At 39.2% G+C, this 13834-nt stretch overlaps 1 protein-coding gene across 2 annotated transcripts; it reads right to left on the reverse strand.

Annotated features, from left to right (window-relative positions):
• Positions 1 to 226: 226 nt before the first annotated feature.
• Positions 227 to 13745, reverse strand: vdac3 (voltage-dependent anion channel 3). Of its 2 annotated transcripts, XM_022670544.2 has the most exons (10): positions 13630 to 13745; positions 8740 to 8864; positions 7162 to 7233; positions 6846 to 6895; positions 3641 to 3793; positions 3459 to 3511; positions 2874 to 3101; positions 2316 to 2466; positions 1988 to 2045; positions 227 to 1295 (listed from the first exon to the last, which is right to left on the reverse strand). In XM_022670544.2, the coding sequence occupies exons 1-10, from the start codon at positions 13728 to 13730 to the stop codon at positions 1204 to 1206; spliced, it is 1083 nt and encodes a 360-aa protein (XP_022526265.2). In that variant the 5' UTR covers positions 13731 to 13745; the 3' UTR covers positions 227 to 1203. The 2 variants fall into 2 exon arrangements, with proteins under 2 accessions (XP_022526265.2, XP_022526267.2); XM_022670546.2 differs by lacking the exon at positions 8740 to 8864 and having other exon boundaries at positions 13630 to 13715.
• Between the last annotated feature and the right edge of the window lie 89 nt (positions 13746 to 13834).

Raw genomic sequence — 13834 nt, forward strand, 5'->3', positions numbered from 1 at the left:
AACTTAAAATTTAACAATAGATTATTTAATTTCAGTCCATTAGTACATTTTTAGAGCTATAAACGCTGTTTATCAGATAACTGCAGTGATACAATTATGAATATTCATGTAAACACAGTTACTGCTTTTAATGTCTGATCAGAAAATGTGTTTTTAATATTTTTTATTTTACACCGTTAACTTCTGTGTTAAAAAGGACAAAATTAGACAGAAATATACAACTGAGTCATCGTTCCTCTCTTTATTGGGTTCCAGAACAGATCAGTTTATCAATTTCTTAAATCTAGTCATCATCCAGCACAACACAGAATTAAACATGAAGAAAAAGAGAAAAACATAAAGAGGAAACGCTCCCTTTATCTCTCCAACTCCTACTGAAACACAGATGGGTCAGTGAAGAAATGATGATTAAATATTATGTGTTTTTTTGTGTTTGGCAATAAAAATGACAAAGAATCAAAAGATTTTTACACACAGAGATATGAAGAGACGGGGTTGGACGTTTTTCAGATGAGGATTCCCTTAAACTTTGTTCTCTAAACAACAGGATACTGAAGATAGAGCTGCGCGATAAATCGCTTTAGTATCGATATCCCAATGTGCAATGTTATTACACTTTTTTTTTTTTTTTTTACTTTTTTTGCTGCTCAATACAAAGAAATATCGACCAAATATAATTTATTTTACTCAAAATATTGTGACATGTAGGAACAATGCAAAATTTAAATCACAGAACAACAAAATATCACAATTTATTGTAATTTTTCCCCAATATCGTGCAGCTCTAACTGAAGATTCACTCACACCAGACTGTTATCTTGTCTGATACTGAACAGTGAATCTGCTGTGATCAGATTTTGTGAAATTAAACACACGAACATCATCCTAAACAATCCAACATCACACAGCTTTATAAAAGAACCTTAAACCTTCAGGACAGAGGAACTAAAATCACGTTTATAATCAGAAGGTGGAGTGGATGGTGAGACGTGTGAGGGGGGGTGCAGCGCCGGTCACGTGACTGGCTGCAGTCTGAACCCTGGTGTAGAGTAGACTGAGAGTCAGAGACCTGAAGATGCAGCTATAAAGGTGGAGTCTGAGGGTGGAGGTCTGTATGATCGGTCGTGTCGTGGTTTCTGTCTGTTCCTCTCGTCTTCCTGCTGCTGCTGATCTCTCTCTCTCTCTCTCTCTCTCTCTCTCTCTTCACACCTCCAGCTCGAAGCCCATCCCCACCTTGTGCCCCCCAGCGTTGAAGTTCTTAGCATCAATCAGAGCAGAGAGAGTGAGCTTCACACCTGAGAGAGAGAGAGAGACAGAGAGAAAGAGAGAGAAAGAGAGAGAGAGGTGAATGTAATTAAGAGAAAGAAGTAAGAACAAAGAAAAAATGAAATGAATGATACAATAACGATACAATATTACGATATGTTGCCCACGATAGCGATGACATCATGGTACTTTTTGCTTTTTTTATCATGCTAATATTTTTCCGATTATCAAACAGACTTAAAAATATGACCAAAATAACCTGAATAAATATAAAAAGCTATTTTAAATAATAATTTTAACTATCCAAACCAATCTAGCTCTGTTTGAAAAGATTTTGCCCTCTAAATCTAATAACTTGGTTGTGTCTCTTTTGTCTCTCAACTGTAATCAATCTTTACTGATAACTGATATCCACTCTCTCTCATCTCTGTAAAGAAATTAAGTTCCACTCTTCTTTACAGAATTACAGTTTTAGTTCAGACATATAAAACTGATTAAGATCATCCAAAGCATCTAAATCAATCAGACTTTAACTAGACCCTCCAAAACCTTCATTTAGTTTATTAATCTGTTCAGAGACAGTAAACCTGCTGGTGTGTTTTGGGTCATTGTCCTGCTGCAGTACACCTGAGCTTAAGGTATATTATACATATTAATAAGATGTGTATTAAAATGATAATATCATTATTACAGTCGAGTAAACACACTGGTGTGTGATTACCTGGTCGCAGAGCCTGTGTGTATCCCACTCCAACCAGACTAGCATTGTTTACTTTAGCCTGCAAATACACACACACACACACACACACACACACACACACACACACACACACACACACACACACACACACACACAGTTATAACAGCAGTCAGTGATCTGTTTCTCAGAGTTATAAAGATAAGGCGGTGTGTGATTTATCTGTAGTAAATTGTGTTTATGGTCTAAAGGGCTGAAAGGTTAAAGGTCACGGGGGTGATATGGGGGGGTGTATATTATAATGAATGAAGGCAGTATTTGGCTCAGGGTTTTATTGTTTAGCAGGACGTACAGAGATGGACGCGTCCTTGTCGAGTTGGTATTTAGCGGCGATGCCGAAGCGCGTGTTGTTGCTGCCGGCCGTCCACGCCAGATTCACCGCCGTCTCCAGCTCACTGTTCACCTTCTGATAGATAGAGCCTCCAAACTCCGTTCCATCATTACTGAAACAACACAGCAGCAGCAGCAGCGTTATTATTATTATTATTATTATTTATATTTACATCAGGTTTAGTAAAGATTATCACAAAGGAACAGCTCTATCAGTTTTATTTATTTATTCCTTAATTCCATTCTCTAAATTCTTTGGTACCACTTTAAAATAAGACTACCTTTATAAAGGGTTTATAAATTATTTACAATTAGTTTATTAATGGTTACTAATTATATTGTAAATGCCTTACGTAGAAAGGGCAACAGTATAGACGGCTGTGTAATATAGTTCACTATTTGGCAAACAACAGGTCATTGTTGCTCTTTCTACGTATTTTTGGCTTTTTAAGGCTTTATAAGGATCTGCAGGAACCCTGTATATATATATATGTGTATATATGATTGTGAGTTTTCTTACACGTTGGTGTGCAGCTGGAAATCTCCAGCCTTGTATCCCAGAGCGAAGTTGTTCTGGGCCAGTTTGGATTTTGCCGTATCAAACGCCATCTGATACCCGGCGAGCCACCCCTCGTACCCCAGCACTGCTGCAGCGTGAACCGTAGGACCCGCCAGATCAAAATCTATATCACAACCTACATTCATATACTCCCGCTTATAACCCGTCTTCAGCTTAGCACTCTTCTTCCTACAGACAGAGAGAGAGAGAGAGAGAGAGAGATACAGAGAGAGAGAGAGAGAGAGAGAGAGAGAGATACAGAGAGAGAGAGAGAGAGAGAGAACATATTTTACATCACTGCTAAAATCTGGAGGTCCAGTGGTCTAAAGCGCTGCCGCTATGTTCAGGAGAACCCTGGTTCAAATCCCAGTCATGCAGCTTGCCATCAGCTGCAGGAGCCCTGAAAGCACAGTTGTTCTTGTTCTCTCTAGATGGGTACAGTACAGTAGATGGCGCGCTCCAGCGATCTCTCGATCATAGTGGCTGCGCTTTAGATAAGATTTAATAAGATTGATGAAGTGATCAGTAGAGATCAGGGCGGCTCACCCGGTGTTGGGAACAAAGGAGGTGTCCAGACCCAGCTTCAGACCCTTAGCCAGCTAAACACCAACCAGAAACAAGAACATAATACAGAATTATATTATTTTATTTATTATATTATTAATTATGTGTATTTCTACACAGAACTGAGATGATCTGAACTGATCACAGTGAGGAGGATCTTTCACCTGGTCCTCCATGGAGATCTCGGTGGTCAGAGTGTTATCAGTGTTCCATTTCTGATTAAAGTTCAGACCAAGATCCTTCACTTTATACTTGGTCTCCAGATTCCCCGACGCTTTCCCTGTGTCTGTGTTACTGGAGCCACCGGTGGAGAACTCCTGAAAGAGAGAGACAGAGAGAGAGAGACAGAGAGAGAGAGTTTAGGTTAGTTTCACAGGAAATTGTAGAGAATAAAAGGAAAGAAGGAAAACAATAACAGGAAGTCGCATCGTGGAAAGACTACAAGAGTGTGGAGACTACAGAAGGAAATAAACATAAAAGAAAAGGTCAGTGTCGTGTAAACAGGTTGAGGCCCATGTAAAATTAGTTTTAGCATCTATTTTTTTATTTATTAGAATATTTTATTTAAATCAGCCTCCACCTCTTTTTGAGCTGCTCCTGATGCTGTAGTATTGCTGAGTAGCATCACAGCGCTAACGCTCGGAGGAAAGAGACGCAGCGACTCGGTTCTGATACATCAGCTCACAGATGCAGCCTTGTACTGATCCACATCACCCTAGGAGTGATGAGGGGAAAAAAGAGAGAGCGCCATCTACTGTACTGTACCCACCCAGAGAGAGCAAGAGAGAGCCAACTGTCCTCTCTCGGGGATCCGGCAGCTGATAGCAAGCTGCATGAACAGGATTCGAACTGAGCAATCTCTCAATCATAGTGGCAGCACTTTAGACACACTGACGCTGTTTATTATAATGTTTTGCCCTCTTCGCACTCAGTAACACAATTTATTTACGTTTATAAGAAAAAAAATCTAAAGGACTGCTGCTTTATTTAGCAATGTGTTGTTTTATTTTACTTTGGCGAGGATTTCTAAGTAAGTTAAAGTAGATTATCAACGCTTTTATCAAGAAGGTAAGGGTGCTCGGGCACGGATTGTTTAAACACAGTGTGAGTGCAGGCCAGCGGGGGAGGGGGAAGGGGGCAGAACCGTGCCCAGTGGGAATACACCCTTAAACACACAAACAAACAGACTCTCTTACCATCTGAACAAGTCCGAAACACGCAAGCAAGAGAGAAACAGAGAGAAACAGAGAGAAACAGAGAGAAACAGAGAGAAACAGAGAGGGTTAATAGAACAGACTGAAAAACACAGCAGGTCTGGAGTTTATGATCTGAATATGCAGCAGGACAGAAGTGGAGAACATGAACATGCAGGAGATGTGGTTAAACCAAGTGTTTACAGACTCTCTCTCTCACACACACACACACACACACCATACACACACACTATACACACATTCTTACATCCGTCCAAAAACCAACCCAGGCTGCAGGGTAACGAGGATGAGTCACTGAGCTCCCTAAAATAAAACCTCTATATGTCTGAAACAGTTCAGAATTAATGGAAAACATTTCCCACTTAACACACACACACACTATACACACTATACACACTACACACACACACTACACACACACACTACACTATACACACTACACACTACACTATACACACTATACACACACACACACTACACTATACACACTACACACTACACTATACACACACACTACACTATACACACACACTACACTATACACACTATACACACTACACTATACACACTACACACTACACTATACACACTATACACACACACACTACACTATACACACACACACACTACACACACTACACACACACACACTACACTATACACACACACTACACTATACACACACACTACACACACACACACACTACACACACACACACACTACACACTACACTATACACACACACACTACACTATACACACACACTACACACACACACTACACTATACACACACACACACTACACACACACACTACACTATACACACACACTACACTATACACACACACACTACACTACACACACACACACTACACTATACACACACACACACTACACTATACACACACACACTACACTATACACACACACACTACACACACACACACACTACACACACACACACACACACACTACACTATACACACACACTACACTATACACACACACACTACACTACACACACACACACTACACTATACACACACACACTACACTATACACACACACACTACACTATACACACACACACTACACTATACACACACACTACACACACACACACACTACACACACACACACACACACACTACACTATACACACACACTACACTATACACACACACACTACACTACACACACACTACACACACACACACACACACACTACACTACACACACACACTACACTATACACACACACACTACACACACACACACACTACACACACACACACACACACACACTATACACACACACACATACACACACACACACTACACTATACACACACACTACACTATACACACACACACTACACTACACACACACACACTACACTATACACACACACACTACACTATACACACACACACTACACTATACACACACACACTACACTATACACACACACTACACACACACACACACACTACACACACACACACACACACACTACACTATACACACACACACTACACTATACACACACACTACACACACACACTACACTATACACACACACACACTACACACACACACTACACTATACACACACACTACACTATACACACACACACTACACTACACACACACACACACTACACTATACACACACACACTACACTATACACACACACTACACACACACACACTACACTATACACACACACACACTACACACACACACTACACTATACACACACACACTACACTACACACACACACTACACTACACACACACACACACTACACTATACACACACACTACACACACTACACTATACACACACACTACACACACTACATACACTATACACACACACACTACACTATACACACACACACACTACACTATACACACACACTACACACACACACTACACTATACACACACACACTACACTATACACACACACTACACACACACACTACACTATACACACACACACTACACTGTACACACACACACACACACACACACTACACACACACTACACACACACTACACACTGCAGCAACACTTGATTCTTCCCCTAAATAAAAAACAGACTGAAAGTTAAGAAGAGGGAGTAAAAGAGAGAAAGAGACTCACGACTCCACTCTGAGATTTGGTCTTGAGGTCCAGTTTAACCGTCCCGAATCCTGAAGAACAGAGGAAGAGAAAAACAGAAGAAATGAAATGAAATGATATAAACACTGTTCAGGAGTCAGCTGCGTGAGTTTGTTTACAGGATGTTAATAATGATACTATTAATCACAGTGAGGATATAGGAAAGGATATACAGCCCCTGCAGATATTAAAGGGCCTGTATGTAAAGATTTCTTCATTTCTTTTCTTTGTATTGTGTGTGTGTGTGTGTGTGTGTGTGTGTGTGTGTGTGTGTGTGTGTGTAATCGTGATCACTCACCATATCCCTTGCTGAAGATATCTTTGGCGGATTTGCCGAGGTCAGCGTACGCAGGAGGGACGGCCATGCTAGCTAAACAGAGAAACAGATAAGAGACAGATAACACCTGTAAATCAAGCTTTTAGTGTTTTTTCTGTCGTATATCTTCTACAAAACTGAGTAGATTTAAGTATGTGTCTTTTAAAACATAATTTTTAATACATTTAAAGTATATATATATGAAAGTGTACTACTTTGCACTACTTTATTGACGCACATTAAAAAAAATATATATATACATTTTTTTCTATCAACACAATGCATTTTAGCATATTTCTAAAATAAAAATACATTTTATGACAATACAGAGAAAGTATATGTAATGTGTATTTTCATAATGTATATTAAATAGAAAATGCACATTCAGTATTCTTTACCTAAATTAACATGCTTTTAATGTTTTTACAGGGGATAACTTGTTCCAAAAGGTGTTCCAAACAAAAGGTTAAAAAACGAGACCTTTAAAGCAGGAGAGCCAAAACATTTTGGGTAGAAATATGATCAGACTTGGGAACCAGGAGCCTCAAAATAGCATAAGAGTCTATCAGCAGTTCAACTGTACTGAACACTGAACGCTGAACACGGTCAGGTAATTCTGCTGAGCTTTTTCTCCCCAACATCTCAGAGGCCCTGAGATCTAACTAATACCACATCACGCTGAGTCCTACTATAATCTGGTATTCTGGATTTACATAGTCTACAGTCATTCTGAATATACTATACACACAACATTATACTAAAGCCCTATATGGACAGGATTAGTTTCTCAGGGGGTTCTGGGTAATTTTCTCTTTTATGTTTTTTTTTTATCCTCTGTGATTTTACTCCCGTCCAGAACGATCATGTAGGTGTTTTTCTCAGACGTCCTCTGAGAAAATTACAGGCTGAATTATCTACTGTTTTTCTCTGAACTCCGTGCTCCTCCGGTAATTTTAGTCCCGTCCGGACGCACATCTCTGAGTTTCGTCTCCTCGCCTTTAATAAAATAGATATTTGTCCACTGCCGCGCACCGTAATTACACTTTGGGCGCGCCACGGTTTCCATGGAGATCCACGTAAAAGCACAACAGTGAGTGGAAATGGAGGAGCTACTGAACGCTGTGTTGTCATGTGACAGAGAAAAGCCTAAAAACTCACTGATCCTCCTGTTTTTTTCAATTGCAGTCCGGAAGCAGGAGTTTCATCACTGAACAGTAAAAGTGTGAAATACTTTTCACTGACGTCCCCCTGAGAAACTAATCCTGTCCAGATAGAGCTTTACTATATCTACCTGTGTGTCGTGCAGTTCTACTGCTAAAGGATGCTAAGCAAACTAACGCAAAGTTACAGCAAAATAAAAAAGCAGTAAGCTGGAGTACTATCAGCACAAGCAATCGAAGAGCATCACTATAATGACATCAGAGCCACACTTTTCAGAATAAATCTTAATTTTCGTATGTTAAATTTCTACATTTTTAATTTCCACCCGTTAGCTGCTCGGTTTCTGGTGGCTCTGAGGACATTCGCGTCTCTAGGCTCCGCCCCCTCTCGCGCACTCACCGCACTTCTTGGTCTGGCAGTGAGAGCAGGGCTTACTCTCTTTCATCTGCGTCTCCTTCCCTTTCTTCACGTCCTCCATTCTGTCCGTCTTTAAACCCTGCTTTGCTCCTTTCTCAGGTATCGCTCTTTAAGGGTCAGAGTTCCAAATACGTAAAACACACACTGTTAGCCACCGACACGCGCTCTGATTTATACTGATCAATTCTGCAGATCAATAAGATCAATAACACTCGAACCACCGGAACATTCTTATATACAGGTCTTATTCCCACAATGCTCAGGGTGATATCTGGGAGTATAATATCTCTATTATCAGTACATGTCGAAGAGAAAACTACTATATGCATCATAAAAAAATATAAAATACAATCCAAAACAATACAACAGAATACAATAATAATTACAGACCATTATTTACACCTAGTCGCTTCATGTGATTTTAATCCACATTTAGTTCACATTATTATAGTATTCAAATTCAGCTGCTGAATTCATCAGCCTGTACTATATGAGCTACACTCACTGACAAAAAATAATAAATAAATGCACCAAATAAAAAGTGAATTGAATCAGAATCAAACGAAAGCTTAAAGTGTGAATATAAAGTTAAAGCATTAAAGGTTAAACTCTTTTTTATTATTATTATTATTTAGAAACGAGTTGCATAAATGGACCTGGTGTAAACAAGGTCATTCTAAGAGCATGTAAACAGCCAGTGTCTATTAACAGCATGAACTGAACAGGTGATTAGAGGTTAATATAATATTGTGTTATTTTATGTATTTATTGGTATTATACAAAAACAATCTCATTTTAATAATTAAGACTATTTGGACCAAAGAAGCATCAGATGCTTCAACTGCCTGTTTCACTCAATTCCTCTCCTAATCAGCACTAGTGTAACCCATCACTCTGAAGGACGTCTGCGGTCGGGTTTAACAAAAACCTGAACAGACGGAAATATCAAACCCCCGGGGAAAACCGAGGGTCATCTTCTGCTCCTCCCCCCAGAACCCCTACACCGAGAACAACATACTGAGACCCCACTCAAACATCTTCTCATGATTAGGGTTCTGGTCCAAAGGGTCGGCCTTCTGCCCTCAGGAGAGCACAGCTTTTCAGCCTTGTGTCACACACACACACACACACACACACACACACACACATATATCCCCCCCAACTCCCTAAACCCCCACTCTATAAATAGTGGGGTAAATCTGACACCAGTCTCCATGTGACGGAGAGAAGAGCTTACAAAACTGAAGAATTTATCTCTGCTCTTTCACACATCCTGCCCTACACTCAACTACGGGGGTTCCATATCATATCATACACAATAATATCACCAACAGTTTTTAATATGGTGAACGATATATGGAGATATTTGGAGTGCATTATTATTATTATTATTATTATTATCATGATATTCTGGATCATCGACTTCTGTTACAAATCTGAAAAAAAATTCTTGTATTTTTTAATATCTCAGTTAAGGGTGTGCCATATCATATCATATAATATCATATGTAATAATAAAATTAAATTTTCATTCTGTTGCAGTAGTGTATTGTTAAAATATTTTTTTCAGTGTTTTGTCATAGAGTCGCCAGGAGTATCGTTATCGCTAAAAATACCAATACTGTGATATTATTTTAGGACCATATCGCCCACCTCTACACTCAACACACTGATCAAACAGTGATTCCTTTACCTGACCTGCTCCCACTCACCTGTAGGATGATATGGCCAACATTTATATAAATTGTACACACCTTAATTTCAGTCGAGATTACATACTATACGAATACTAATACTGATATTAGTATGAATAATATAACATCCACCACCTGGAGGACAGAATCACACACTAATACTCTAGTGATGAGATCATCTCAGCACAAGACTGATAAAGAGCCGTCACAGCCCCAGTCTCAATCAGCCTGATCTCTATATCCTATATCAGATCAGTATCAGATATCTACCAATGAACAGATATTATATTATATTAATAGATATAAAAGGAGAGTAAAGCTCCAGTCTGAGTCTGAGACAGAAGAAGAAGGTGTTATGGGTAAAGGAGGAGGAGTGTGAGCTGCTGACACATCAGTATCTGTATCTGCTGAACTCTGAGTTTAACTGAAGCAGGTTTTAGTGTTGAGTAATAATTCAGTATCAGAGCTGCTGACAGGCTGAAACTGAGGGGTGATGATTCTCCTGCTTCAGGTACAGCAGAGCTTTATATACGCTGGTCTAACAATGACCTGTGAGGGCTGGTGTGTGAGGGGCAGTGTGTGAGGGGTAGTGTGTGGTGTGTGTGAGGGGTAGTGTGTGAGGGGTAGTGTGTGGTGTGTGTGAGGGAGGGGATAAGGTCAGAGCGTTACAGAATTAGAAAGATATTAAGCAATCACATTTACTATAACACACCCACTGCTACCGTACTACTGAAACCTGATCAAACACACAAACACACACAAACACCACTGAGCCTGAATTAGGGCCATATAACTGACTCCTAGTCATAATATGTTTCTATAGTTTTATTAGGAAACAATAAAAATGCTGCATTTAACTACAGCGCATCAGTCCAATTCCTCTGAACTAGGAATTGTGGACTAATAATAATAAAAAAATATTTAGTATAATGATGTATATACAGTACCTGCTTAATATGTTTTATGACAGCAATGTCTAAACGTGCCGCTACTTTTTCCAACATATATTTGTAAAATATTTTACTTCTGATAAAACTCAGATTATATCATACATAAATCCCTAATATAACTGTACTTCTCATCACCCACATTTCTATTAAATTCACATGTTCAGTTCTACACCACTCATCTCTAACCACAATACGAAACTACAACAAACTCCTGTAATATTTACCTCTTCTGTGGAAAAGCCATGCCTTCAGAGTGACAGAAAAAAATCCAACAAATACAAAGTTGATTCTGATCATACATCTGAAGCCATCACATAAATTACTTATATTATTATATTATAAGCATGCAATAGTCACATGCAGGGCATGCAATGGCGTGTAAGGAAAATGAAACTTGATTGATATAAAATAAATATTTGTACTGCTTTTAGGTCTGTCACAATAAATGTATCTCTTCAATATTTTTGATAAGACAATTTAATGCCAATTGCACAATAATATAAAATAGCATAATAATGGTAATATACCCTTATATTAAGATTAAGAATATTTTTAAATCATTTATTGTGCCCAACTTGTCAATAAAAAGGAAATCATTAATGTCAGGGTACAAATTGTAAAAAACGGATATTAAACGTATATTTCTTCGGATGCCAATAAACATATATATTTACAGAGAGATGTTGTAGCTGTAACAGGCCAGTGTTTCTTGGTCTTTTTTGGCACATAATAAATACATTAGTATTGGTTTAATATTCAGTATTGGTTCATTGTGCATTCCTAATTTTTAATATTGCCATTTATACAGGAGATTAACAATATACTGCAGTTGCCTTTTTCCAATATTTTGCAGCCCTAATCTATATTGCATATCTGTATCTAACGTAATCAATACTGATCAATACAAAAAAAGCTAATGCTAATGTATTGGAAACAGTGAAATTAAGGTTTCTGCTGTTGATATACAGTAATTGCATCTGAACCCACATATTCACATTCACATTACACACTAACACACTTGTACACACACACAGCAGCTCTGCTGTCCTTCTTTTACAGCCCACTGTAATGCGCATGCTCACAAGAAACATGTACCGTAGCTATAGAGAATAAAAAGACCCAAATAATGTACATATAGTTTATATGTAAAATATATTCTAACGTTCAGATAATACGTTATTTTGCAGTTTACTGTGAGTAAAGTATCAGAGGCAGCTCTGGGCTGTTTCATAGAGGGCCGGTGTTCTGTCGATTTATGCTACCCGTCGATACGTGCTTCCTAAAGGCACTGCGCATGCGCTAACCAGCGCGTTTTAATTATTTCTCGTGCTTTTGTTTTTTTACAATTAATCTGTTACAATCTGAACTCACTGTTATTGCACAAAGGTGTAAAAGGAAGTTAATAATTATAAAAAAATATATATATATAAAAAATACATAAGCAGTTTTGTAAATTACCTCTCATTGCCTTTAAATTAACTTTACCATGATACAGTGATTAATGCTATACAAATATACTAACCTACATCTACTGGGACTTTCACTGCGAACATGCTCTAATATAAAGCTTATTTTGTATTTGTACAGTTAAATATACACTAGGGTAGCACGGTTTGACAAGGTAGCAAAAATCGACACAACACCGGTCCTGCATGCACACAATAGGCTAATAGGCGAGAGGAGGAGGGGGGGATTATTTAATTGCTCTCCGTTACATCAGAGAATAAACAGGAGCAGAGAAAGATAAATATCACTGCGTGTTTTTGTGGAGTTGAGCTTTTATATACGAATAAATTAATAAATTACCTCAGCTGTCAAATATAAAACAGGAGACTGCAGATAGGCAGGCCCTGAATAAACCTCTTATCTCACACTATAGCAGCGATATCGTGTACTATACTACACAAATAATCTCTATAAATAAAATAAATAAGATAATTAAGCTTAATAAGCAGTGTGAGCATTCACACGCACACCCAGCACGCGCACAGAGAACCAGAGAACCGGAGAACCTGCAGGCGCTGCAGGGCTGAGCTCGGTTAGTGCACGGGGCAGGAGTACGGGAGCTGTAACGGTGGCGCGGCCTCGGTAAGAGCCCTGCTGTCTCCCTGTCCTCCTGTCCCTGTCTTTCTCTCTGACTGTCTCTCTATATCTCTCTGTCTGTCTGTTTGCAGGCCTGCACAGTAAACCCTCTGCAGACGCAGGGCGGGTGTTGCTCGGGCTCTTACCGTGCTCTGGTCTCCGGTCTCCGGGCTGCGGGACTCCGGTTCTGAGAGAGGAGGACACACTGAAGGAGAAACAGGCGGAGAGGGCAGGACGCGCCGCGCATGCGCACTCCTCTCACTCTCCCGCCTATCCGATCCCGAGTAGATATTAGGAATAAACGATGTTCTGTCGAGTTATGCTACCTATCAATATGTGCTTCTTTACCGC

This window comes from Astyanax mexicanus, chromosome 12 (assembly GCF_023375975.1).
Source record: "Astyanax mexicanus isolate ESR-SI-001 chromosome 12, AstMex3_surface, whole genome shotgun sequence".
Lineage (NCBI taxonomy): Eukaryota > Metazoa > Chordata > Actinopteri > Characiformes > Acestrorhamphidae > Astyanax > Astyanax mexicanus.

What these genes read in the sequence shown, in the direction of transcription:
- vdac3 (XM_022670544.2), bottom strand. Translation starts at nt 13,730, where the DNA reads ATGCGCGGCGCGTCCTGCCCTCTCCGCCTGTTTCTCCTTCAGTGTGTC. An exon ending in CTGCCAGACCAAGAAGTGCG is followed by an intron (nt 7,234 to 8,739) that starts GTGAGTGCGCGA and finishes TTCTCTGTTTAG; the next exon opens with CTAGCATGGCCGTCCCTCCT. An exon ending in CACACAGGCTCTGCGACCAG is followed by an intron (nt 1,296 to 1,987) that starts GTAATCACACAC and finishes TCTCTCTCTCAG; the next exon opens with GTGTGAAGCTCACTCTCTCT.